A 27,859-nucleotide genomic window follows, 5' to 3' on the forward strand; every position below is an offset into this window, starting at 1 on the left:
TAAAAGGATTTCAAACTTTGGATTAAAAAATTTTTTGAACTCAATATCTGATGCAGAAAAAAGATGAACTTCTCTGCCTGCAAAGAAGAGCTGTACTGGGACGCCTGGGTGGCTCAGTTGGTTAAGCAGCTGCCTTCGGCTCAGGTCATGATCCCAGCGTCCTGGGATGGAGTCCCACATCAGGCTCCTTACTCGGCAGGGAGCCTGCTTCTACCTCTGCCTCTGCCTGCCCTTCTGTCTGCCTGTGCTCGCTCTCTCTCCCTCTCTCTCTGACAAATAAATAAATAAAATCTTTAAAAAAAAAAAAAAAAGAAGAAGAAGAAGAGCTGTACTTGCAAGTACAGTCCACAGCCACTCTCAACAAAACTGATCTTATACATGTTTTGGGAAGTCCTGCGTTGGGAGATTGAAGGTATTTCAGAAACGGGAGGACCCAGGTCCCTATCGACGACTTCCAGCTCTGTTAGTGTGGTCACCAAGGCAGCTGAAGACCCAGCTAACTTCTGAAGTCCCGTCATCGGAGCGAGGCACTTGCGGATTGGCTGTTGTCTAAAAGCGTGGAGCTGTCAATGATTGGCTGACTTTCAGAACCTTGGGGGCTGTCATCGATTTACTAACTTTTCAGAAGCGCAGTTACTGGAGTGAAGCTGTTGTTGACTGGCTGATTTTCAGAAGCAGAGCCACTGGAGTGAAGCTGTCGCTGATTGGCTGATTTTCAGAGCCTGTGTTTTGATGCGAAGTTATCTCTAAACAGTGGTGGTTACTTGTTCACTGCTTGCAACTTGAGCCAAGAAAAGTCCTTTTTTTGAATATGAATAATAAGTACTTTTAATTTTTAGTCCTTTCTTTTGGTCTTCCCTCAGCTAAACCTATGGAAGAACACAGGGATTATTCAGATCTTTTTTGTTGCGGAAGTAGGATATTTCAGCTGTTGCCATTTAAGTGATTTAAGCTCACATTGCCTCGGCGGAAAAAGAACTCTAAAATTTTTGTAATGGATTGCAAAAAGATCAGTACAGGCATGTAAGGCATCCTGACAAAGTACGGGATACTATACAAAAAACGCGTCCTGCGTAAGTGAAATTCCTGATAACCCTAACAATTAAGGATTTCCCCCGTTTTACACAGTCTCGGTGGGATTAGGTTTCTTGTACAAGACCCTGGAGTATGAAACAGGTCCAGCCAGGATCTGAACGGTAAAGGGCAAGGATCCCCTGGGAACCTATGGGCCCCTGACGCCCATTCCCTGCGCTTGTGTGTGCGCGTTCCGCTATCCTGAGGTCGGCTAGCAATCAGCTGGACGTTTGAAGGGAGGGTGCGCAGTTGATTAGCAGTGGGTGAAGGATGAGCACTGAGGCCCTCGCCTGGGAGACCTAGGGAAGCGAGCCTGGAACGTGGGAGGGGTTCAGGTTCCTGCGATGCTCCGGGACCTGGGTGCCGCAGCGGAAGCCTTTGCTGGAGGCCGAAGCCGGCAGAGCGGGGCGGGGCAAACTCAGGCCCCGCCCCCGGGCGCGTCCGCGTGCGTGGCTGGGGGCGCAGCAGAGAGCCCCACTCCATGATGCGGGGCCTGAGGACAGTGCAGAGCCGCGGCGTGGGAGCCCGCATCCTAGTGACCCGCGCTCCCAACGTCCTGCTGGGCTGCCTCGCAGCTTAAGGAGGGCGCGGCCCTGCGGCGGTGCGCCCACTCCCATCCCAACGCGTGCCGACGCCCCCTCGGCCATCCTTGCGCGCGTCCGGCCCCGCCCCCGCCCCCGACGTGCCCCCGCGCGCCGCGCCCCCCGCCCACCCGGCACGCCCCGCCGCCCCGCCCGGCCGCAGCGGGCCTGGAGCAAGCCGGCGGGCCTGAGCGACCCTCGCAGCGGCAGCGTCTTTCTCCGCCGCTCGCCGCCATGGACGTGTACCCCCCGCACCGGCTGGGGCTGCCCCGCGCGCGGTCCCCCGGCGGCCCCGGCCGCGGGTCGCCCTCAGTCAGGTACGCGGGGCCGAGGCCATAGAGGAGCGGCCGGGCCGGGGGTTGCGGGCTATGGGGGTCCGGCGGCGCCTCCCGCCGCAGGGCGTGGTCCGACATGGCTTCTTTGCAGACGGTTTTCCCTAAACGGCTGCCTGGGGACGTTTTCCCAGGAAATGCGCCCTGTGTAGCGGCTCCCACAATGGCTCCCCCGTAGACAGCCCCACAGCGGCTCCTCCGTGGAGACCCCCTGCTATGACATCCCCGTCCCTGTAGGTTTCCCCCAGGAAAGGTTCCCCTGTGGAGAACCTCTGCAGTGGGTTCTCTATGAGTAACTCACTTGCCTTTCTCTTAGAATATTTCCCCCAGAAACGGCTGTTTGTGGAGAACCCCCCGCCCCCAACACACACAGTAGCTCCTTTGGGTAGAACCCTTGAATGGGTTTCCCCAGAAAAGGCTTACCTAAATCTCTCCTATAGTAGTTCTCCTCTAGAGCCTTTCTCCTTGACAGCAGCATCCCTAAAGAGTGCCCCCCTCCCGCCCCTACATACATACACGCTGACAGCATCTTCACTATTGCGGGTTCCCCCACCTCCCCATGCCCCAGCCTGCATCGCGACGCTCCCTCATTCCACAATAGGAAGCTCAGGTTGGGGGAGGCGCAGGAGAGAAAACTAACTGGGTGAATAGGAAAAAGAGGCCCAGTACCCCCCAAAATTGGCGGACCCCAAGCCCCTGAGGAATTGGCAGACCCTAAGCCCCTGAGGCTAGAGACAGAGCCTCTGGGTGCCTAATGATGGGGAGGGTGAGAATGGGGAGGGTCTCTACCCCCTTTCGTTATAGGAAGACCCGTTTCCGATTTCTGCTCCCGGTGCCTTTGGGGCTGACCTTGATAGTCTGGGCATTGTTTGCGATGGAGCTGTTATGAGGCCGCCAGCAGAGTGTGGAGGTTGGAATGAAGGAGCATTTGTGGCAGAGATCGTTGAGAGAAGAAAGAAGAGAGAGAGAGAGAAATGGGCTTTGGGATCTGCTAAACTGTCATTAAACCAGAAGAGGGTTTTTTAAATTTTGTTTTGCTTTTTCTCTATTTTAGTAGCTTAGCAAAGCAAATATGTTTTTCCCTTGAAAGGAGGTTGTTAATTTATATGTGAAAATGGTTTTTCTTGTATCCTTGTTATGGTACTTAAGGAATTGTATTTTTAACTTTTTTTTTTAAAAGATTTTATTTATTTATTTGACAGAGAGAGATCACAAGTAGAGAGAGAGGCAGGCGGAGAGAGAGGAGGGAGCAGGCTCCCTGCTGAGCAGAGAGCCCGATGCGGGACTCGATCCCAGGACCCTGAGATCATGACCTGAGCCGAAGGCAGCGGCTTAACCCACTGAGCCACCCAGGCGCCCTATTTTTAACTTTTTGCTGGCCAGTCTGGTTTTTTTGTTTTGTTTTGTTTTTATATTGTTTTAACGAGAACAAATTCATGGAGAGCGAGAACTAAATCTTAAAATCCTGTCCTTTGCTTACTTTCTGACATTCCTTCCCCCACCCCTGTTTGTTGAATGAATAAAGGTTGGGAGAGATAGGGCTAGATACCCGTGGTTGCATTTGGGAGTCTTAATTTGCTTCCAATTTGGCAGGTGACATTGTTTGAATTCCTGCTCTGCTCTTCAGGGGAATTCCTTGTGTTCTAAGTGTTTAACTCCTTATGGTAACCATCTCCAATCTGTCCTAACATTTCTGGCAGCCACTTTCACTGTTAGAAAGTATTTGAACTTTGTACAGAATAGAAAACGCACAGGGTACTTCTTTTTTTTCTTTTCTTTTCTTTCTTTCTTTCTTTTTTTTTTTTAAAGTATGCTTCTACTCAGGACCCTAATAGCAAGAATTGCATGCTCTACAGTCTGAGCTAGCTAGGCACCCTTGCATGGGATATTTAGAATTTGGAGCAGCCATCCATTAAATCTAAGCTCTGTATAGACTTGGGGTTCATCCCAGATCATTTTGAGCTTAGGAATCTTGAGTTCTTGAAATTTTAGGAGAAAAAAGCTTCCCAGTGAACTCCATCTCTACAACTGCTGCTATCCTTGTTTCTAGGAACATGGCAGTGCACAGCATTTTTTTTCTTTAAATAGTGTTTTGTTGTTAGATTAATGATGGATAACTTTTTAAAGGTTTATTTATTTATGTATTTATTTGACAGAGAGAGGGAGAGAGTTCACAAGTAGGCAGAGAGGCAGATGGGGGGGGGGAACAGGCTCCCCGCTGAGCAGAGAGCCCAATGCGGGGCTCGATCCCAGGACCCTGACACCCTGACCTGAGCCGAAGGCAGAGGCTTTAACCCACTGAGCCACCCAGGCGCCCCAGATAACTTTATTAATCATAAACTCTGAATCTTAAAACAAGTGGTTGAGTGAAACTTGTTGGTCTTCAGACAAGGGATAGTGCACGGAACCCCGAGGCCTGTTTTACCTTTGGTAAAGGAAATTGAGTCAAGGTTCTCCTACTTTACCCTACTTCTACATAACAGAACATGCTTTTCTTACCCATTCAAGCCTTTCCCTGACTTTTGACATTGAATGGCAGTTATGGACTCAGCACTTTCCTGTCACCCATATTTGAATTCTTTGCAGCACTCTGACTCTGAGTGATGAAAGAGGCAGGCATAACTGGTGAAGTCGCATTCCTGAAGACCCATAGATAGCACTTTGTAAGTGTGTGTTTCCCTTCTAGCAATGGAGTTAATTTTCACAGATGGGGAATAGAGATCGGGAGTTAAAATGCTGTTGTTTAGAACTAGAAGCTGCTTTTTCAGGATGTGGTAGTCATTACTGCTGCGCATCAGCTATTTTTGGTTTCTGCCTCCTGGACATGTGGTACAATTATACTTGCCCCCTTGAATCTGGGTATGGCATTATGAGTTGCTTTTGGTCCATCAGTGTGTTCAGGAATGATGTGTATTCCTTCATGGTAAAAGCTTCCAGTGTATAATTTGCCACTATCTTTCCCTTTACTGTGGTGTCTTTTAGTGCTTCAGGTGGTGGCAAGTCCATCAGTCTGGGACTCAGAGCAAACTTCAAGGTGACTTATGTTTGACATGTAGAGCAATTAGTAAACCTTCATTGTTTCAAGGCACTGAGATTTTGGAATTCTTACCAAGTAACTCTCTTGACTGGTACTAAATCTCCCCTACAGTAGTTCTCCTCTAGAGCCTTTCTCCTTGACATCCCTAAAGAGTACCCCCGTTATGTTTTCCTACTTCAGAGGAAGGGAGGCAGGCTCCCTGCTGAGCAGAGAGCCCGATGTGGGGCTTGATCCCAGGACCCTGGGATCATGACCTGAGCTGAAGGCAGAGGCTTAACCCACTGAGCCACCCAGGCGCCCACCATTTTACTCCTCTTTATACAAATAATCCAACATACACTGGGCTAGGTGTTGTGAGACAAATAAGGTAGTCCATTGCCCTCAAAGAGCTCCTTTATAAGTAGAAAGAGACAAGAAAGGTGCAATCATAATACAAAGAGTTGAGAAATAACTACTGAGGAAGAAATAGGGCTGAAGTAATAATAATGTAAGAAGGTATAGTCGATTTTGAGTTTGACTGTTGGAAGAATGAAATTGTCATTTACTAATACTGGGAACACTGGATTTAGAGCATTTTTGTGGAGAAAGGGAGTTCAGATTTGGCCTTACTCATTTTGAGTTGCCTAATAGATATCCAAATGGAGATCTTGGATAAGCAGTTGGATATATTAATCTGGAGTTCAGGAGAAAAACTGGAACCGGAAATATTGTGCTGATGTCTCTCACATTTTTATTTAGATCTTTGAGACTGGGTAGAGATCCCGAGAACAAATTAGATAGAGAAGACTAACATGCAAGCCCTGGGATATCCCGTCTAGGAAAGACAGTGTAACAGTTCCAAATTCTAATGAAAAGTGGCTTCCTACTTCTGAGATGGGAGAAGAATTCAGGACAGTCATGGGAAGCCAAATAATAAGTTCCATTGGTGGGCTGATGAGGAATATGAATAGTCTATTAGATTTGGTAATATAGAGGTCATTGGTGACCTTGACAAGAACAGGTTTGGTGCAGTGGGTTCAAGAGAAAATAGAGGAGGAGAATTGAAGACAGTGAGTATAGATAGTCATAATGATGTTGTTTTAAGGACTGAAGAGCAGAGCAGTAAGGCTGTGGCTATGAGAGAGAGGAGAATAATGCAGCTATGGCTATCAGAGAAAGCAGAGAAACGGGTCTGGTTAGAAGGGTTAAAGTGTTAGAGTTCTTTTGTTTTTAGGTGGACAGACATTATAGCCTTCCTAAAACAAGGTTGATGGGAATGATGGAGTACGGAGAGGGAAATTGATTATTAAAAGAAGAAAGGGACTATTGCAGGGGTGAAGTCCTTGAGCAGTTTGAGAGGGAATTGGATCTAGGACATAAATGTATATATTAGCCTCAGACTATATAGGTGCATGGACAGTTCATCTCTGGTGAGTATATAGACCCAAATGCTGGTGTGTTGGTAGCTTGGTGGTGGGAGAAAATGAAAATTCTCTTCTGTTTACTTCTGTATTTGCCATTAAATAGGAAGGCAGATCTTCAGCTAAAAATGAAGAGTAGAGAAGGTGTTAGAAGTTTGAGAAGAAAGAAGGTGTAAAATCCATCCAAGAGAGTTGGGGAAAATTAGTTGAATAAAGAAATGTTTTAGGATTGCCAGGCAGCTACAAGTACCCATTTGCTCTTTGTTGTCATAAATTTAAGGTGAGACCCAGTTAGCATGGTTGTATGATTTTCCTTCAGCTTTGTTGAGCTGTTTGGAGATGGATACTGTGGAAGGGAGTGGCTCAAGTAGGGTAGAGGACATCATTGGAAAACTGGAATAAAGGAACTGAGAGGTAAGGATAGTGGGAGGATTGCCTGTCTTAGTGCTTACTGAAATTATGAATGAAGATAGAAGTAATAATAGCAAAAGAGATAGTGATCAAGAAGCTAAAAATCTTTAGGGAATGTAGAGAACTGAATGACCCAGAGATTTGTAGTATTTGTAACAAGAAGGGCTGGCGGGTGGTTATTGTTTGATGGCATGAAGATTTCACCCAAAATAAAATAAAGCAAGAAGTTAAATAAACAAATAAACTGATTATGGTTGGTTGATTGATTTTTCGCAAAACCAAAGGATGTGAGTTTCCAGATCAAAAGGACATTTCAGTAGTCCGGCACAACTAGTTTAAAAATATCCTTGCTGAGGTAGATCATGAAATTTTTGAGTGCTATAGAGTCAAAAGAATAGCTACAAATAGATAGGGTCAGGAATCATAGGATTGTAGCAAGACTGGAAACTAGAAGATAATGGAGAAACAATGCCTTCTGAAGGAAGTGGATTCTTTCCCAGAATTCAATATCCAGCCATACTCTCAAGCAGGTTTGAGGGATGCTTAAAGATATTTCACACATGCTAGTTCTCCAAGTTTGACCTTACGTGCACCCTTTATTAAGAAGCCACTGGAGGATGTGCTCTAGCAAAACAGTCTGACTAAGGGGTTCCTGTGCTGGGGATCCTCTATACCATGTACAGGTGGAGTTTCTTCCTTGATAAGGGACTCATAAGAAAGGGCTTTCTTTGTTACCCCTGGAAATTACCAAAGGCCTGGGACCATTTTTTATTGCCATTTCCCACATTGCTTGCCCTGGTACTTAGATCAGTGTCTGGCACCTAGACAGCATTCACTAAATATGAACTGCTGTTGTAAGCTATTATGAAATATTGCTTGCACTCATTATTTGTTGAATGAATAGAGAATAGTTACAGGGGAAGCTGTGGGCTATGTTAAATTTCATAAGTGTTCAGAGAACGAAAAATCACATGTGAGCTAGTTGTTGAGAATTGGTTCATGACAATGATGATCTACAGGAACACTTCAGTAGAGCCTCACAGAGGCAAGTTATCTCTTCAGGTGATACTTAATGGCCAGTGGCCAATACCTATGGCACTCTTTTGGCTTTACAGATCTACAGAAATAATAATTGCTGTTGTACAGATGGTCTCTGCCTTAAGAAAACTCAGAATGCAAAGTACTGTATATATGAAAATACAAAGTTTTACCTCCAGTATACTTGCTTAGATGCTGGCCAGGGATGCTTGGCGTGGTGCCTGTAGAAGCAAAGAGTGTTTGCTTAGTTAGGCTTTTACGGTCTTATTTCTGACCCAGAGGTAGAGGTCTCAGTATCTGCCTTTTCACTTGTGTCTGAGATGACTGTGTACTGAGAACTCTTATTTATTGAATATGGTGGCATTTATAGTGTATGGTATCTAAAAAATGTTTCATATGAAGCTCTTGGGCTTTTCTGTGATATTCTGATTTTTAGAGAAGGGAGTAAATGAGATGCAGATCCACTTGAGAGTTACACAGCTTAAATTATTGTTTTGCCCTGAAAGTTTAAAAAAAGGAAAAGGAAAAGGGTTTGCAGTGTGGGTGTTTAAAACTTTTATCTGTGATTTTGAGCCCTGGTTTGAGGAAAAGTCAGCTCATTTGGCATGCTTTTCGTTTTCAACTTCTTATTTTGAAATAAACAATTTTAGATTTATAGATGAATTGCAGATATGCTGTTGAGTGTTCCTGTGTAGCCTTCCTCTAGCTTACTCTAATGTTAACATCTTACATATAACCACGCGCATTTATCAAAACTAAGAAATTAATAACGGTAGTGCTTTAATTTATTAAGTAAACTTTTGTTTACTTGGCTTTTAGCACTCTGGACTATTTATTTGAATTTCCACAGTTTTCCCACTAACGTCTTTTTTCTACTCTAAGATCCAATCAAGGGTCCCACATTGCATTTATATTTGGCATGCACTTAATAGTCAAAGAAGTGAGGGAGAGTAATTGTGGATGCTTTCTGAATGAAGACTTGTGAAACTGACTTTACAAAGAGCAGATTGTGTGAGGAAATGCTCAGAGAAAGCCAGAGAAAAGGAAGAAAATGGAAAGTAAGATGTTATATAGGGCATTGTGAATAGACTTCCAGATAACAATTTCCATTTGTGATAGGTAGCATTTTCTGAAGTCCTTAAATTTAGTTTGTGGAGTGTCTTATAAACCCCAGTTCATGAAATATGTGTAGACTTGAACTGCAGTTGGGCACCAGTTTTACCCATTTTAGGTTAGGTGGCCTATTGGTTAAGAGCTACATTTGGCAGCTGGTAAAAGATCCTTAACGATAATGACTTAATGTAAGTGTTTATTTTTTCTTGCAAAAGATGTCCATCTAAGAGCAGGCTAGTCCTGGTGTGAAGTCATCAGGGAGGGAACTGGGCCTCTTCTGTGTATTTTTGTGCTCTTAGCAAGTGGATTCCATGGCTTCATGGTCACAAAATGGCTGGAAGACTCCAGCTATAATGTCTGTCAGGCAAGGGGAAGGAGAAGGGACGGTTCTTCTAGTTAAGTGGGCTCTTTCTTTTCAGAGAGTTTCTCCAGAAGCTTCCACATGGTGGCTCCTGCATGTCTCATTGGTCAGCTCTAGAAGCAGAGAAACTGGGCCATTACTGCCCCAAATAAAATTGGGCTACTGTGAATGAAAAAGAAGGGGAGAATGGATATGGATTAGGTAGCTGATTGCCTCTCCCACAGGGTGGTAATGATGTGGAATGAAAGTTATATTGCTTAAGATTACTGATGGGTCCGGTGAGCTACATGAAACATGAAAGTGCTGGGAGGGGAAAAAAAAAGAAAGTGCTGGAAGAAAATTGAAGTCATCAAGTATTTAATGATGCTAGTGATTTCTCATTCATATCTTGTGTGTGTATGTATGTGTCCTTTCAGTTTAAGTCAGTTACAGTCAGTAGTTAACCACGTTCTAACATTGGGATTGCTTTTTTGATTGCCAGTTGTTGCTCCAGCAAAGACATTGGTGGGCAGTGACATTTACTGCCTTGCTACACATCTTGCCTTTTTGCCTTTCTTCCAAGTCTCTAGGTTTTTTCTAGTGGGTTTTTTTTTTGTTGTTGTTTTTGGTTTTTTTTTTTTTTTTTGGTCTTTTTATTTTTAAGATTTTATTTTCAGGTAATCTCTACACCCAATGTGGGGCTTGAACTCAAATCCCTGAGATCAAGAGTCACATACTCCCCTGACTGAGCAGCCAGACACCCCCCAAGGGGTGTAAATAATTGCCATTTTAACCCAGGGCCAAGTTTATTAAACCCTAGTAGTCCTATAGTAGCTCCTTTTAATTAGTATCTGAAGCCTAAATTAATGCTTATAAGGCTTGTTTGTATTATTCTTACAGTTGACTTTCCCCCCAGAATTTTATTATGAAAGTGCTCATAAGTACAGGAAAATTGAAAGAATTTTCAGTGGCATTCATGTGTATCCATACGTAGATTATCCACTTTTAATATATTTGCTAATATTTGCCTTATATATTCATTCCTCTATCAATGAATCCATCCTATATTGTGATATTTCCTTTTTACAGCTTTTTAAAGTAAGTTATAGATATGTTTCCTGGAATTGATTTTCTATTAAGAAGAATGCTTTCTATTGCAAATGACAGAAATCCAACTCAAAGGTTTTAAGTAAGAAGAATGTATTGCCTTATGTGACTGGAAGGAATAATAGGGAGATAGCCTTCCTACAGGAAGAGGTGTAGAAACTGGGGCCTCCAGAACTGGAACCAAAACTCTTCTATCATAATAGTTGCCTCTATCCATACAGCCCCAAATACACATTCTTTCTATGTGTATTACTATGACCCTTGAGGCCATTTCTTCTAGGTCTAAAATGAGGAAATCCCTGGTAAGGACTCCCCTTACCATGGCTTGTTCCTGGGTAAGTCAAAATTGGAAACTGTGGCAAAGAAGGAGCACAGTGTTTGTTATCAAGGGAGGTAGAAGTGGAAAGCATGCTGAGTTAAGTATATACCTCAGAAAACTTGCCACTTGCTTTCTTCTGAGGCTGGCATAATCCTGGTACTTGACAAGGAGAACTACAAGTGCAAAAATTCTTTTTGTTTTTTTAAAGATTTCATTTATTTATGTGATAGAGATGACAAGTAGTCAGAGAGGCAGGCAGGGAGAGAGAGGAGAAAGCAGGCTCCCTGCTGAGCAGAGAGCCCGATGTGGGGCTCGATCCCAGGACCCTGGGATCATGACCTGAGCTGAAGGCAGAGGCTTTAACCCACTGAGCCACCCAGGTGCCCCTACAAGTGCAAAAATTCTAAATAAAACAATAGTATATTGAATCTAGAAGTATGCTGAAAACAACTTTATACATAAGTAGAATTTGTCCCAGAAATGCGAAAGTTGTTTATCATTAGGAAATCTACCAGTGAGGGGTGCCTGGTGGCTGTGTCAGTTAAATGTCTGCCTTTGGCTCAGGTCATGATCCAGGGGTTCTGGGAGCAAGTCCCACATCAGGCTCCTTGCTCAGTGGGCAGCTTGCTTCTCCCTCTGCCTGCTGCTTCCCCTGCTTGTGTGTGTACTCTCTGTCTCTCTGGTAACTAACTAACTAACTAAATAAATAAAAATGAATAAAATCTACCAATGAAATGAACACACTAGTAGATGCCCCCAGTCTGCTATTTAAAAACTTAATATTCATTCTTGATTTGAATCAAGTAATATAATAAGGTTTCAGCTAATACAATAAGATAAACAAAAGAGGGGTGCCAGGGTGCCTCAGTTAAGGTTTTGACTCTTGATCTAAGCTCAGGTCTTGATTCAGGGTTATGAGTTCAAGCCCTGCATTGGGCTCCATGCTGGGCATGGAGCCTACTTAATAAAAAAAGATGATAAGCAAAAGAAATGATCATCTGCTTCTTGTGGTAGGCTCTTAATTGGTCTCTTAGGTTCTACTCTTGTCCCCCTTTGGTCTGTTTCCAATACAGTAAATACAGTGATCTTACGAAAATATAAGTCATCTCATATGAGTCATCCTTATTTTCAAAACACTCCAAGAAAAATCTCAAATCATGAGCTTTGACAAGACTCTAATCCAGCTTCCACCTTTTTTTTCCCCCTTTATCTCCTATTACTACTGTCTTCCTCACTTTCTGTAAACATTGCTGCTTCCGGACCTTTGCAATTACTGTGTACCTTGCTCTCTGGCATCCTTCAGGGCCAAACCTTTCCTCTACCTCTCTTTAGAACAGCAGCCCACCCTCCTCTTAGGACTCTCAAGCCTCCACTTACCACCATATGATAAATGTATTTTTCCTATTTATTTTTATTTCTCCTTCACTCATTTCCCAATTAGAATGTAAGTCCTAGAGGCTCCTAAGTGGCTCAGTCGGTTAAACATCTGACTCTTGATATCAGCTCAGGTTTTTTTTTTTTTTTTAAATTTATTTGACAGATAGAGATCACAAGTAGGCAGAGAGACAGGCAGAGTGGAGGAAGCAGGCTCCCTGCTGAGCAGCGAGCCCCATGGGGGGCTTGATCCCAGGACGCTGGGATCATGACCTGAGCCGAAGGCAGAGGCTTTAACCCACTGAGCTACCCAGGCGCCCCTCAGCTCAGGTCTTGACCTCAGGGTTGTGAGTTCAAGCTTTGTGTAAGAAAGAAAATGTAACTTGTGAAAAAATAAATGAAATGTAAATTCTCCTATTTTCATTGCAAGGGTTTTTACCCTTTTACTAATTGCTAAGTCCTCCCCCCAGCTCTTGAAAAACCAGTGCCTGACACATGGTAGGTCCTCAATAAAAACGTGATGAATTAATAAGTTGGAATAAAAGTTGTAAATATTGAAGAGATAAAACCACTATGTTTTACTACTTGGAAAACTATGATAATAGATAAAAGTCTTAGAACTGGGTTTATCAAATAGTTTGAAATAGGTAATGGATTCAAGATGACATTCAAAACGGGAACAAAAACTATAAAATACCTAGGAGTCAATCTGATAAGAAATATGTAAAACTTACATAAATAAAAATATAAAACTTGACAGAAGGACATAAACAGGAGAGGAATGAAGGAGCGATGCATCACGTTCCTGAGTGGGAAGCTCAATGCTGTCCAGATTCAGTATGCTTATAATACAAATTCTCAACGGGAATTTGTCTGTACTTGACAAACTTATTTTATAATTCTTCTTAAAAAGAAAATGTTCAGGAACCCTGGTGGCTCAGTTGGTTAAGCGTCTGCTCTGATCATGATCCCAGAGTTCTGGGATCAAGTCCCTGATCAACCTCCTTGCTTGTCAGGGAGCCTGCTCCTCCCCCTGCCTGCCACTCCCCCTGCTGGTGCTCTCTAGCGTGCGCTCTCTCTGACAAATAAATAAGATCAAAGAAAGAAAGACAAAATGTTCAGGGGTGCCTGAGTGGCTCCAGTGGTTTTAAGTGTCTGCCTTTGGCTCAGGTCATGAGATCGAGCCCACTTTGGTATCCCCCCTCAGTGGGGAGTCTGCTTCTCCCTTTTCCTTTGCCTCTTCCTTCCACTCATGTGCTCTGTCCCTCTCTATGAATAAATAAAATCTTAAAAAAAAATGTTCAATAAAAGCCATGATCTTTGAAACAATGATAGAACTCGCCCTTTAAGATATAAAAATAACCCATTTATTGCAAAGTTCAAGTAATGATTTTGGTTGTTTTTTAAGTATACTATTTTTGAGAGACTAGATCAAATAATGATCAAATATATGGATCCTGCTTTATATAATAATTTAGCATATGCTAAAAGTGGCTTTCTACATCAGAGGATGAAAAGGATTGTGGTTTGGAACAGTCATTTGTATTTTGGAGGAAAAATATAGTTATTTTGGGTCACCTGGGTGGCCCAGTCAGTTAAGCATCTGCCTTCTGCTTAAGTCTCAGGGTCCTCCAATCAAGTAGCTTCAGGCTTCCTGCTCTTTCTGCCCCTCCCCCAGCTCATGCTTTCTCTCGGATAAAATAACACAGTTATATTCCTGCTTCACAAAAGTAAAAAAGCAACTTCCAGAGGAACAAAGAGCTAAATGTTTAAAACACACACACACAAAATTAAATAATTGGCGGTTTTTGTTTTTTTTTTAATAATACTGAGTGGGGAAGACAAAAGGAAGACCTAAAACTCCTAAGCCTAAAGATAGAGTTAGGCAGATTTAGTTAAATAAAACTTGACATCTCCTGCATGAAAAAGATACCATAAACAAAGTCTAGCAGTTTCAAGAAAATATTTGCAGCATATGGCCAAAATATGGCTTTTGAAATATGGAATATGTAAATTATTCAGAACACCCCCTCCTATGACTAAATAGAAAATGAGTCAAGAACAAGAATATGCATTCACAGAAAAGGAAATATAGATGATCAATAAACATTTGACAGTCTCCCTAGTGATTAGGGAGAAATGTAAAAGTATGATAATGAGGGGCGCCTGGGTGGCTCAGTGGGTCAAGCCTCTGCCTTCGGCTCAGGTCATGATCTCAGGGTCCTGGGATCAAGCCCCACATCGGGGTCTCTGCTCAGTGGGGAGCCTGCTTCCCCCTCCCCCTCTGCCTGCCTCTCTGCCTACTTATGATCTCTTCCTCTCTGTCAAATAAATAAATAAAATCTTTTTTAAAAAAGTATGATAATGAGAATTAGGTGAAGAGTGATAACACATAGTTTAAAAAGTTGTGGGGAAACAGGTACTCTGGTATACTGTAGGTGACTGTTTTAAGAAAACAATTTGGCAACATCTATCAAAATTTAAAATGCAGGTACTTCTTAACTGGGCAGTGCTACTTTTTAGGTCCCTCCCTTGCAGAAATTTTTACAGTGCCAAAGATGGATATAGTTATTCTTTGAAGCATTATTTGCGATTACGAAAACAATATCCTGAATGTTCAGTCAGAGTGGCTGGTTAAATAAAAACAAAAGAATATAGTATGGCACTTTTAAAAAATGCAGTTGAGTTCTGTGTACTAACTTGGAAAGGTCTTAAGGTATAATGTTCAGTGAAAACATGTTGCAGAGCAGTTATGTATTGAATGATTGTGATTTTATGTAAAAATAATCCAATCCCCCAGAAAACTCACCCAAACTAAACATTACAGAGAGATTCACACCAATTTGTTCACAGCAGTTTTCTATGATAAAGTTAATCAGATTAGTATGAGGATTCACTTTGTGAAACAATCAAAACATAAAGCGTATAGGACAATATATTCAATACTTATTTAATTTTGAAAATAAAAAAGTTAAAGTCACACACAAAAATAGGGGCGCCTGGGTGGCTCAGTGGGTTAAGCTGCTGCCTTCGGCTCAGGTCATGATCTCGGAGTCCTGGGATCCAGCCCCGCATCGGGCTCTCTGCTCAGCAGGGAGCCTGCTTCCTCCTCTCTCTCTGCCTGCCTCTCTGCCTGCTTGTGATCTCTCTGTCAAATAAATAAATAAAATCTTAAAAAAAAAAAAAAGTCACACACAAAAAAACTGGCAGAAATAAAATTTTCAGGTTTTTTGTCCTTCATTTCCAGGGAACCAGGATAATGAAATATAAACAAGAAATATACCTAGCTGTGTATATAGTAACTTATAAAAGCAGTGAGGAGTGAATTAACTATTATAAAACGAAAGATGGGAAAAACAGAGATGACTGGCAGTTTAGGATTCGGAAATACTGTGTCTGTGGCAAACTTTATTGTCAGGACATCAGTGAGGTGTAGCAGAAAGGAAAAGTTCAGAGTTAAGGTATCTGGTGGTTTTACATTTTGATGCTGCTAATCCTGACTCAACCTTACGATTTTGGGTGAACTGCTTCTGTTTAGGTCTTGGCTTCTTCACTTTTTTATCTATCATATGTAGATTCTGAATCTGAACCCAAGGAGAGTCAGAAATAAAGTATAGTGTACAAGCAGCATAGTTGACATAAACCACATTAGTGGGTCTGCTTAGACGACAGGTATTCTGAAAGAGGAACTTTGTAAAGCCATGGTGACTCAGGCCATCTGTCTACCTAGGATGTGCTAGCCATGCCCAGGTAAACCCGCAAGATAGAGGGCAGTGCTCTTGCTGGTTGTGGTGTATGTTTGAAAGTTTCTATTGAAAAAAAGAGAGACTGGTGGATATACAACAAACTCAGTGGTGATCTCTGGGGGTTAGGAACAATGACAATTTTAATATCCCATTTTTTTCATTAAAGAAAGGATAATAAATATTTTACATGTGGCACCAAGGTAAATAAAAGCTAGTATGCCAAAATGTTAATAGAGGCTAATTCTGGGTGCTGGGAATACCTGTGATTGTGGTTTTCCCTATACTTAGTGTTTTTGTTTTTTTTTTTTAAACAGGTAAGTATTTCAGTAAGTGACAAGTTTAATGGTTCAGTGACAATAGGTTATGTTCTGGTTAAGAATTAAATTTGGGAAGCAGGAAAATGTTTAAGGAAAGAACTGAATTTACCGTAATTCATTTGACTAGAAAATAAGAGATACTAATTAGGATAATGTTTTACTCTGGGAAAAGGAAGGTCTTTCTATATTTTATCTGCTTCCACTTTATTTGGCAAAGATACTTGTGGAAAAGAAATGCTTTTTGCTCCTATTCTCAGTATTGTCTTGGCTTTCCACAGCAGCAGTTGAGGGAGCTGTTTGTTTTCTGGTCACGTGACATGGTCATGCTTTTTGTCACTGGCTGGTGGTTAGTTTGAAAACCAAAGAGCTCTTGGTAACCTTGGCAGTCAGTCTGTCTGCTGTTCATATGGGTTAGGAAATGAGCCAAAGGACCAACTCGATAAAATATTTCTAGTGCAGAGAATGATTGCAAGATTGATCTTGTAGTAAACATGAGAGGAGAGGGGCAGATAACCATTTCCCAGGGAAGGTTTCTTACTTTAATCCTGATCTTCTTGCAGTTTCTGTTCTGCCACTTCTAAAACCCTAAATTGCTCCACCGTTACCTTCAACCCCAGATTTTTATTAAGAAAATGTTCAAACAATACAGAAAAGGTGAAAGAGTAGTACGGTGAATATTTGATAACCCACCACTTAGAGTCTGTAATTTTTAATTTTTAACAGTTTTGCCATTTGTGTTGTCTTTCTTTTCTTTTCTTTTCCTCATTCTGGCTTTCTGTTAAACCCTTTCCAAGTGAGTTACAGATAGCATGACATAGCTAAGTACTTCCTCATGTATCTGCTTAAAAAAAGAAAGAACGTTCTAGGTATAAATACAATTAACATCTCACTTAAGAAAATTAACAGTAATTCCCCTACTAACGTCAAATACCCAGTTCATACTCACATTTTTCCAGATGTCTCGTGGATATTTCCCTGTTTTTGTTTTTTTTTTTAATTAAATTAAGGTTTTTACATTACATTTTATTATTTACTCTCTCACATTAGAAGAGTTCTCCCTCTTTGTTCTTTATGTTTAACATGGCATTGACTTTTTTAACCTAAAGTTTTTTTTATTTGTGGTGAAATACCTGTAACAAAATTTACGATCTTAACCATTTTTTAAATATATATTTTTTTACATACATTCATACTGTTGTGCTATAATCCCACTATTCACCCACAGAACCGTTTTCATCCTATAAAACTCTGTACCTATTAAACAGTAACCCCACTTCTTTCCCCCAGCCCAATACCACTACTATAGTTTCTGTCTCTGTAAATTTGAATATTGTAGTTATCTCCTAAAAATGGAATCATATGATATTTGTCTTTTGGGGAATGGCTTATTTTTCACTTACTATAATGTCTTCAAGGTTCATCCATCTTTTTTAGCATGCTTCAGAATCTCCTTTCTTTTAAGATTGAATAATCTTGGGGTGGCTGGGTGGCTCAGTGGTTCAAAGCTCTGCCTTCAGCTCGGGTCATGATCCCATGGTCCTGGGATCGAGCCCTGTATCGGGGCTCTCTGCTCAGCAAGGAGCCTGCTTCCCTTCCTCTCTCTCTCTGCCTGCCTCTCTGCCTACTTGTGGTATCTGTGTGTCAAATAAATAAATAAAATCTTTAAAAAAATTGAATAATCTTCCACTGTATGTATATTCCACTGTTTGTTTATTCATGTCAGTGATACTTGTTTCTACCTTTAGACTACAGCAAATAATGCTGCTGTGAGCATGGGTATACAAATGTCTCTTCAAATCCTTGTTTTCAGGTTTTTGGTTTTTTTTTTAAATATATATATATATATATATATACCCCCAGAAGTGGAAGTTCTGGATTATAAAATAATTCTATTTTAAAAGTTTTCCCTCCCTTTACCCCTCTATTTTTAATTTTTTGAGGAACTGCCATACGGTTTTCCACAGCAGCTACAGTTTTACATTCTCATCAGCAGTGCTCAAAGATTCCTATTTCTCCTGATCCTTGCTTTTTTTTTTCTTTTTTTAGTAGTAGCTATCCTAATTTGTGTAGGATTAGTATTTCTTTGTTGTTTTGATTTGCATTTCCCTCATGATTAGTGATGTTAAATGTCTTTTCATGTGCTTATTGCCCATTCATATATCTTCTTTAAAGAAATATGTATTCTATATTTTGCCTATTTTGAATGGGTTTTTGTGTGTGTGTTTGTATGGTTGAATTATAAGAGTGCTTTATATATTCTGGATATTAGTCTCTTACCAGATACATGATTTACAAATATCTCCTCTCATTCTTTGGTTTGCCTTTTCACTTTGTTGATTGTGTTCTTCTGTGAACGTAAGTTTTTAATTTTGATAAAGTCTAAGTTGCGTATTTTTTATTCTGTTACCTGTGCTTTTGGTGTCTAGCAATATATCATTGCCAAATCCATTTCATGATCTTTTCCCATATGTCTTCTAAAAGTTTTATGCTTTCAGATTTACATTTAGGTCTTTTTTCTCTTTTGAGTTTAATTTTATATATGGTTGTAAAGTTAAGGATCCAAGTTTACTCTTCCTCATCTAGATATACAGTGTTCCCAAAGCCATCTGTTGAAAAATTGTCCTTTCAGGTGCCTGGGTGGCGGGCGCAGTTGGTTAAGTGTCTGCCTTCAGCTCAGGTCATGATACCAGGGTGCTGGGATCAAGCCCCACTTTGGGCTCTCTCTGGAGCCCAGAGAGAGCTGGGGAGTTGCTTCTCCCTCTCCCTCTGCCTGCCCCTCCCCCTGCTTGTGTGCTCTTTCTCGCTCTCTTTCTCTTCAAATAAATAAAATCTTTTAAAAAGCAACTGTCCTTTCTCAGTGCATGGTTTTGGTGCCCTTATGAAAAATCATTTGACTGTGAGGATATTATAGTGAGTGAAATAAGCCAGTCTCAAAAAGAGTTTATTTCGAGCTCTCCGTTCCATTCCATTGGTCATAATGTCTATCTTTGTTCCAGTACCACCCTGTTTTGATTACCATAGCTTTGTAGTTACTGTTGTAATCACGAAGTGTGTCCTTCAGCTTTGTCCTTCTTTTTCATTATGGTTTTGGGAATTCTGGGTCCCTTGAGATTTCTTATGAATTTTAGAATGGATTTTTTTATTTCTACAAAAAAAAAAATCATTGGGATTTTGATAGGGATTATGCTGAATCTGGAGATCACTTCCTGTAGTATTGACAGTTTAATAATATGAAGGCTTCCAGTACATGAACATGGATGTATTTCCATTATTGGTGTCTTCTTTAATTTCCTTTAGAAATATATGAATGATCCAGTTTCTCTGAATCCTCCCTAATATTTTGGTATTGTCACTGTTTGTTACCTTAGCTTTTCTAATGGATGTGTAGTGATATCTTGTTGTGGTTTTAATTTGCATTTTCCTAATGGATAATGATGTAGAACATGTTTTTAGGTGTTTATCTGCCATCTCCATATCCTCTTTGAAGAAATGTTTCTTTATGCCTTTTACCCATTTTCTAATTGGATTTTAATTTTTTTACTGTTGTTTTAAGAGTTCTTTATATATTCTACTTTGTCAGATATGTGATATAAATATGTTCTCCCAGTCTGTAGCTTGTCTTCTCATTCTTTGAACAGGGTCTTTCACAAAGCAAAAGTTTACAATTTTGATGAAATCCAGTTTATTGATTTTTTTTCTTTCATGGATTATACTATTGGTATCAAGTCTAAGAATTTCATTAAATTTTAAGTTCTGAAGATTTTCTTTTGTTATCTTCTAAAGATTTTATAGTTTTGGGACACCTGGGTGGCTCAGTTGGTTGAGCATCTGTCTTCAGCTCAGGTCATGATCCCAGAGTCCTGGGATCGAGCCCCGCATCATCTGGCTCTCTGCTCGGCAGGGACCCTGCTTCTCCCTCTCCCTCTGCCTGCCCATCTGCCTACTTGTGCTTTCTCTCTGTGTCAAATAAATAAATAAAATCTTAAAAAAAAAAAAACTAAAGCTTTTTTATTTTCATATTCAAAATTTTAAATTTGTGACCTATCCTGAGTTCATTTTTGTATAAAGTACGAAATTTAGGTTGAGGTTCATGTTTTTGTCTGTGGATATCATTTGCTCCAACACCATTTATTGAAAAGGCTATCCTTCCATTGTATTGCTTTTGAACCCTTATCAGAAATTAATTAGCTGTATTTGTGTAGGTCTATTTCTGGCAGTTGTTTTGTTCCATTGATATATGTGTCTGTCTTTCAATCAGTACCACTCAGTCTTGGGTACTTTTAGCTGTATAGTAAGTCTTGACATGAGAGTGATTCCTCTCTCTATTTTTTCTTCTTCCAAAAATGTTTAACTATTCTAGTTCCTTTGCCTTTCCATGTAAGCTTTGGGTTAATCTTATCTATATCTACAGAAAATCTTGCTGGAATTTTGAAGGGATTGTGTTAAACCTTTACATCAATTTAGGGAGAATTGACATCCATACTATCTTGAGTCTTCCAATCCATGGACAGTGTCTCTTCATTTACTTAGATCTTCTTTGATTTCCTTTTTAAAAAAGATTTTATTTACTTATTTAGAGAGAGAGAAAGAGCACATGTGAGCAGGGAGAGAGGGGCAGAGAGGGAGGGAAAGGGAGAGAAGCTGAAGCACAAAGAGCATGGAGTTTGATGTGGGGCTTTATCTCACCACCCTGAGATCGTGACTGGAGTCGAAATCAAGAGTCTGATGCTCAACCAACTGAGCTACCCGGTGCCCCTTCGTTGATTTCCTTTATCAGTATTTTACAGTTTTAGCATGTAAATCCTGTATGTTTTGTTAAATTTGTATTTAAATGGCATTGTGTTTTTAATTTTGGTTTCCATGTGTTCATTGCTTTGATACAGAAAAAGAGTTGATTTATATATGTTGACCTTGCAACATTGTTGAACTCACTTATTCTAGGATTTTTTTAGTAGATTTCAAGAGATTCTCTACATAGGCCGTTGTGTCATCTGCAGATAAGGATGGTTTTATTTCCTCCTTTTCAATATGTATGTCTTTTATTTCCTTTTCTTGCCTAATTGCATTAGCTAGAACTTCCATTATCACGTTGATTAGGAGTGATGAGAGCAGACATTTTTTTCTTGTTCCTCCTTTTAGGGCGAGAGCATTCAGTCTTTCAGTGTTAAATATCTTAATTCCTAGTTTTCTGAGTGTTTTTATTGTGACCAAGTGTTGAATTTTATCGAATGATTTTTCTGCATCAATTATATGGTTGTGTAATTTTTTTTCTTCTTGAACCTGTTAATATGATAGATTACATTGATTGATTTACCAATAATGAACCAGCCTTGTATCACTGGGGTAAACCCCTCTTGGTCATTGTGTATAATTATTCTGTGTTGTTGAATTTTATTTACTAATATTTTATTAAGGGTTTTTAGAGCTATATTCATGATGGATATTGGTTTATAGCTTTCTTTTCTGGGAATACTGTCTTCTGGTTTTGATGTTAGGTGGTATATATGAACATTGTAAGGGAAGACAGTGATAAGTCACGAAATGGATTTTTGGGGGAGTGGAAACATCAGAAAGAGTCCGTGAGGGTGGGGGCGAAGATTTCAGGGGAGAGAAATAATGTTGTTTGGCTGAGCACTGTTGTTCGGTTAAGTATAGGGCAGTGTAATTGAACAGATACAGCAAGGGGTGGGGATGAAGTCTGATTGTCATAGATGGAACAGTTAGTGTAGTCAGTTTGTGGAGGATCTTAGTTAATAATGTTGGGGTAAGGCTGGGGATATGTTGACTGTAGGGAAAAAATTAAATACAGGAGTGTTAGGGAGGGAATAGTGGAGGTGACAGGGAGAGATCTAGCAAAAGTATCAGTCTTTTTTTTTTTTTAAAGATTTTATTTATTTATTTCACAGAGATTACAAGTAGACAGAGAGGCAGGCAGAGAGAGAGGAAGGGAAGCAGGCTCCCTGCTGAGCAGAGAATCTGATGATGCGGGGCTTGATCCCAGGACCCTGAGATCATGACCTGAGCCGAAGGCAGAGGCTTTAACCCACTGAGCCACCCAGGTGCCCCAGAAGTATCAGTCTTAAGTAGGAAATTGAGCATCTTTTTTCCGGGACTGCTGGGAAGGAGGAGGGGTTGGTGTGAAGAGCATGAAATCCTTAGAAGTGATATTAATGTCTGGGAGTGCCTTTCCTTATGCTTTGTTTGGGAGGAGGGACTATTCGCTAAGGCCACAGGAATAAACCTGCCCAGAAACGGGAACAAATACTGATACTTTAACTGGGGGTAGTTGTAATCATGAATCAGAACTTCACTTAGGTCCTTAAACCAATTTTTTGGTTTTTATTTTTCAGTTTTGCTTTTGGCAAACTGATGGGGGGATCATAGTTAGGGCAAGTAAGTGTGGAAACTCTTCTTTGATAATCCTCAAAAATGAGAAGTCACCGGAGAGACTTCTGATCAGCTGCTGAGTCCCAGTCCTGTCTAGCATTGACCATGAGAGGGCCTTTGGTTCCATTCTGTACTGAGCCACTGAGCCACAGACTGTCCAGTTCGTAATCAGCAGTTCAGATTTAGGCTTCAGGTAAATTCTGCATAATCTCTTCCAGAAAATAGAAGGGAGTACTTCCCAGTTCATTTTATATTCTGATATCAAAACCAGGCAAGGACCACTTTCCATCCCTAGCATCATTCCTCATCCTCATGCCTTCGTGTACTACACTCAGGAGCTGATTTCTGTTCTTGTTGCAGCTGCAGCCGACTCCGCAAGGTTCAGAGCATCTTGACCCAGAGCAGCAAGTCTCAACCTGATGGGATCCTCTGCATCCTAGGTCAGTGCTTTTAACAAGATGGGGCAACTTGGCTTCTGTTCAAGGAAGATATTAATAATACTATCATTGTGAGATAAGCTTGAGTTAGCATCCTTCTCCCAGCTCTTGTTCCCTTGAAATCTGTTGCTGTTCCTATGAGGTCAGGTGACCTATCAGTGGGATAAGGAGGCAGGAGGCAGTACCACAGGGTAGGTACTTTGTACATGTTACCTTATTTCTCCTCACAGCAGACTTGCAAGGGAACAGTATTGTCTCTTTTTTACGGAGCAGGAGACTGAAACTCTAGAACATGAAACAGACTTGCTCAGGACCAGCGAGTGGCAGAACTGGGCCTTTATTTGTTCTTTAAATGTTTTTATTATGAAAATGCATCATGTAATTTAAAAATTGAGACAGTATGCAAATGATAATGAACAGAGCTTCCTAACATCCCAGGAACCAGTTCCACTCCCCAGAGATAGCATTGCCAATTGAATCTTTTTTTTAACACAAATGGGAACATTTTATTCATACTGTCATTAGCCTAATTTTTAAATTTTCATATTTTCATTTGACAGTGTATCTTGGAGATTTTTCTGAACATCATTTCAGATTGATGTTCTTTATCTCATTTTCATTTATACCCTTAGTATTGAGTTATGGAAGTGGAATTGTTACGTCTGGTGGTTTGTCCATCAACCACCCAAGTTCCTTCCCAGAAACAAAACACTGCTAGGTTCTTGTTTGTCTTTCCTCACATATGCATGATTTTGTGTTTTCACTTAATAGCACTTGCATTTCAGCTTGTGAGAGGCAGTGTGCAGAGTGGTTAAAAACATGTGCTCTGGAGCTAGGCAGGTTTTGGGTTTGAATCCTGATTCCACTACTCAGCTCAGAGGTTGGTGGGTTTCCATAAAAACCAGTTATGGTGTAATAACCAAACAACGGAAAGAGCCCAGATGTTCATCGACAGTGGATAAAGAAGATGTGGTATATATATCCAATGGAATACAACTCAGCCATCCTAAAAAATGAAATCTTGTCATTTGCAGCGATGTAGATAGAACTAAAGGGTATTACGCTAAGTGAAATAAGTCAATCAGAGAAAAGCAGTTATCATATCTCACTCATATGTGGAATCTAAGAAACAAAACAGGATCATAGGGGAAGTGAGGGAAAAATAAAACGAGATGAAATCAGAGAGGGAGACAAAATATGAGACTCTTAATCATAGGAAACAAACTGAGGGATGCTGGATGATGGACATTAAGGAGGGCATGTGATACAATGAACACTGGGTATTATATAAATGATTGATGAATCACTGAACTCTACCTCTGAAACTAATCATACACTATATATTAATTGGATTAAAATAAAAATTAAAATGAATAGCAGCTGATGCCAGCAGAGAACAAAGAATGCGTCTTGACCATATACACTCAACACACACACGCGTGCGCGCGCGCGCACACACACACACACACACACACACACTCCTGCAGAAGCCCTCTTTGAAATTTAAATGGTAGTTAGGGGAGAAAATAAAGGGCGGAACCTTAAAAATTGCCAAAGTTTCAAATTTAAAAAACTGAACAATATCTTCACTGAGCTTACTTGGGAAAATGTGATCAAGTTTTCTGCTTTTAGAAGGAAATATGGATTTATGGTAGAAATTACATTATTTTTTGTTAAAGCTGTATTTTACCTAAAAACAGAACAAAACAAAACCACAGCTGTGGTGGACCTGGAATTCCCACCAAAGGTTTCAAATGTTTAAACTGGATTTAAAGAATCCATTCATTGGATTCTCTCTCTAGCTATAACCCTCAGAAGAGTGGGGGCTGTCTTTGCCATGAATTTACCTATGAATAAAAGCACCTGTTCATTACTGTACTTATGCTGTCATTTCAGTTGGCTTCTGTGTCCCTCCCTTTGACATACGTCCCCCCTCCACCTACTGCAATCAACGTTTAGCACTTGTTTAGCACCTTCTGTACTTTCTGGCACTATAAGATACTCTAGGCTTATTTTATTTTATTTTAAGATTTTATTTATTTATTTGACAGACAGAGATCACAAGTAGGCAGAGAGGCAGGCAGAGAGAGAGAGAAAGGGAAGCAGACTCCTTGTTGAGCAGAGAGCCCCATGCGGGGCTCTATCCCAGAACCTGGGATCATGACCTGAGCCAAAGGCAGAGGCTTTAACCCACTAGGCTTTAACCTAGGCGCCCCTAGGCTTATTTTATATATTTCCTGCTCCAGTCCTAGAATCAGCCATTTCTCCAAGGAGTGCTGGGGTTCCTTTAACCAGAGAATGGTGTTAGAAACTAGGATCTGGGGGCGCCTGGGTGGCTCAGTGGGTTGAGCCTCTGCCTTCGGCTTAGGTCATGATTCCAGGGTCCTGGGATTGAGCCCCACATCAGGCTCTCTGCTTGGAGAGGAGCCTGCTTCCCCCTCTCTCTCTGCCTGCCTCTCTGCCTATTTGTGATCTCTCCCTCTCTCTTTCTCTCTCTCTCTCCCTCTCTATCAAGTAAACAAATAAAATCTTAAGAAAGAAAGAAAGAAAAGAGACCAGGATCTGGGCATTGGATACATTCTTGTTACTGCTGGGATGTCAAATGCTTCTAGACTCTGGGGCAGCTGACAGTTTGTGTGTACATTACCTGTAATTGTTATGTAACTATCTGTATCTATATTAAGCTATACATGAATTCAGATTAATGTCTGCAGCCTACCCACTTACTAAATAGATTATTCTAGTTTCCCCCTTTTGCTTATCTGTAAACTTCTACTTCACCAGTAGGGAACTTGGCACCCGTCATCCAGTTTACTTGTTTAATTCCAATATACATGTATAACAGTATCAGAATTGTTAACCTGTAATACCCTTATGAGAAACAACTTTGTCAGCTAAAGCATCGTGCCTACATAGAGTTTCTTTTGCCTTTAATTTGACATGGTCAGTCTTTTTCATGTCAGCAGTTTATGTGGCCAGAACCCTAGAAGTGGACATGCTGAGGCTAGGTCTGCCTAGTCTGTTTATTTTTAACTCTGTAGCCCTTTAAACTTTGGGTCTTAGATAGGCCAGTCCATTCTGGCTTTTGATTCTTTTTCACCCCTCCCTTCACTGAAGCTTTGAATGTGATAGAACAGGCCTGTGCTGCTTTGATCTCAACTTAGAAGGGAGTTCTCTTATATTAGAAGTCCTCTGTCACAGGTAGTCCCTGGGCCCCTCTGGTCTAAATGACCATTACTTTTTTTCACTTGTCTGAGTGACCATTGCCAGTCCTCTTTCCCAGGCTCTAGCCATATTTCTATTCTTGGAGTACTCTCTGCTCCCAACTCCTTCCTCAGCCTCATGTAGACAGCTACGACTGTCTTCCTGCCCGTGACATGTTCGGAGATACTCAGGAACCAGGTAGTACCGATGCCCATGCCACTGAAAGGCAGTAGTGAAGGTGTATTGTTTAAATTTTTTTGTTTCTGTCCCAGCCCCACTAGACTGTAAGCTTTATGGGGGCCATGTGCAGGCATGTTTATCACACACTCCAGCATCCAGCACAATGATGGTCCTTGAGCTTCATAAATATTTGTGAAATGATGGGTGTCTGTAGTTCCATTCACTTGTACTCTTTTTCACTTTGAGTTCTTTTCAAACTACCTTAAACTGCCTTTATTTGATTCCTGAAGTTTGGATAAAGCTCTCTTTGAGAAGTGAGTATTTTTTATCCTGTATTCCTATTCTAACTGAAAAGTATTCCAAAATCTTTAACCAGCCGTGGCAGGACCCGGACCATATTTTCTGCTTCTTTCTATAGTGAAAAAATTGCTTTTTTTTCTTTCTGTAGTGAAAAAATAGCTTCAATAATGTGTACTATTTAATTGTCTAAACTAGATGGATCTTGAAAACCAAGGAAGAGTACTTGATGCTTCTTTCACAGAGTTGCTAATTTGGTTTCTGGCACAAAATTGGTGTGAGCTTCTGCCTTTAGCCTAACCATGTGGATTTTGCTGAGCAGGGGCAATTTATGGGGGCTCATTTGTGTCCCATAGTACAGCTGATCAGAGCCTTCTTTGCTTTGCAGGAATCGATAGCAGGTACAATGAAGGCTGCAGAGAGCTGGCAAATTACCTTCTCTTTGGTTTGTACAATCAGAATACATGTGATTTTGAGAAAACAGGATTTTCTGAAGAAGTTCTAGATGGTAAGTATATATAGTATTAAGTAGTATGCTCCTGTTAGTAACCTACTGGTTGATATAAGACTAGTGACAAGTAGTTTTCAGAATATGTTTACTGGCTAAATCAGCTTTAGAGGGAAATGTGCATATTAGTTTGGCTTTATATCTTCTTGGCAAAATAGGTTTCCTCTGAATTGCCCACTGCCTTTATGTGCTGGGAGGTTCAGATTATGTGCTGTTGTCCTGTGAAAGCGCATTCAGTTGTGGGTAACGGATGAGCCTGCAGGCTACTCCTACAAGGAAGATTTCATGTGGATCTTTAGCTTAGGAACAAAGGCTCATTGTCCAGTTCTGTCTTTGGGAATTGTTTTCTGTGTGACTTTAATTCATGACGATGCCCACGATTATAATGGAGGCTTTCTGCTTACATTCCCCTTTCTTTAGCTCTGAGACACTCTCCCTGTGTTGATGCTGTTGTGGGCTGATGCCCAGGAGCTGTCTCTGATATCGCATACTGAGCATCATGACTTGTCTGCCAGATGGATCAGGAGACACAGGAATAGACAAATCAAACTGGACAAGAGACAGGCAGCTCTTGTGAAGCAGCTGGGGAGTGCATGAAGGCTAACATCTGATACTGAATACTGATATTGAAGTCATCTTGCAGTGGATGTAGTGCAA

At 40.9% G+C, this 27,859-nt stretch overlaps 1 protein-coding gene across 2 annotated transcripts in view; it reads left to right on the top strand.

Annotated features, from left to right (window-relative positions):
• The first annotated feature begins 1,518 nt into the window (after positions 1–1,518).
• DNAAF9 (dynein axonemal assembly factor 9) overlaps positions 1,519–27,859 on the top strand; it is a 134,006-nt gene continuing 107,665 nt past the window's right edge. For both annotated transcript variants that reach the window (XM_047745123.1, XM_047745124.1), the window contains exons 1-3: positions 1,519–1,972; positions 22,937–23,016; positions 27,083–27,202. In XM_047745123.1, the coding sequence (XP_047601079.1) occupies positions 1,890–1,972; positions 22,937–23,016; positions 27,083–27,202 (283 nt within the window). In that variant the 5' untranslated portion in view covers positions 1,519–1,889. The remainder of the gene's footprint in view (positions 1,973–22,936; positions 23,017–27,082; positions 27,203–27,859) is intronic.

Source organism: Lutra lutra, chromosome 9 (genome assembly GCF_902655055.1).
Source record: "Lutra lutra chromosome 9, mLutLut1.2, whole genome shotgun sequence".
Taxonomy (NCBI): domain Eukaryota; kingdom Metazoa; phylum Chordata; class Mammalia; order Carnivora; family Mustelidae; genus Lutra; species Lutra lutra.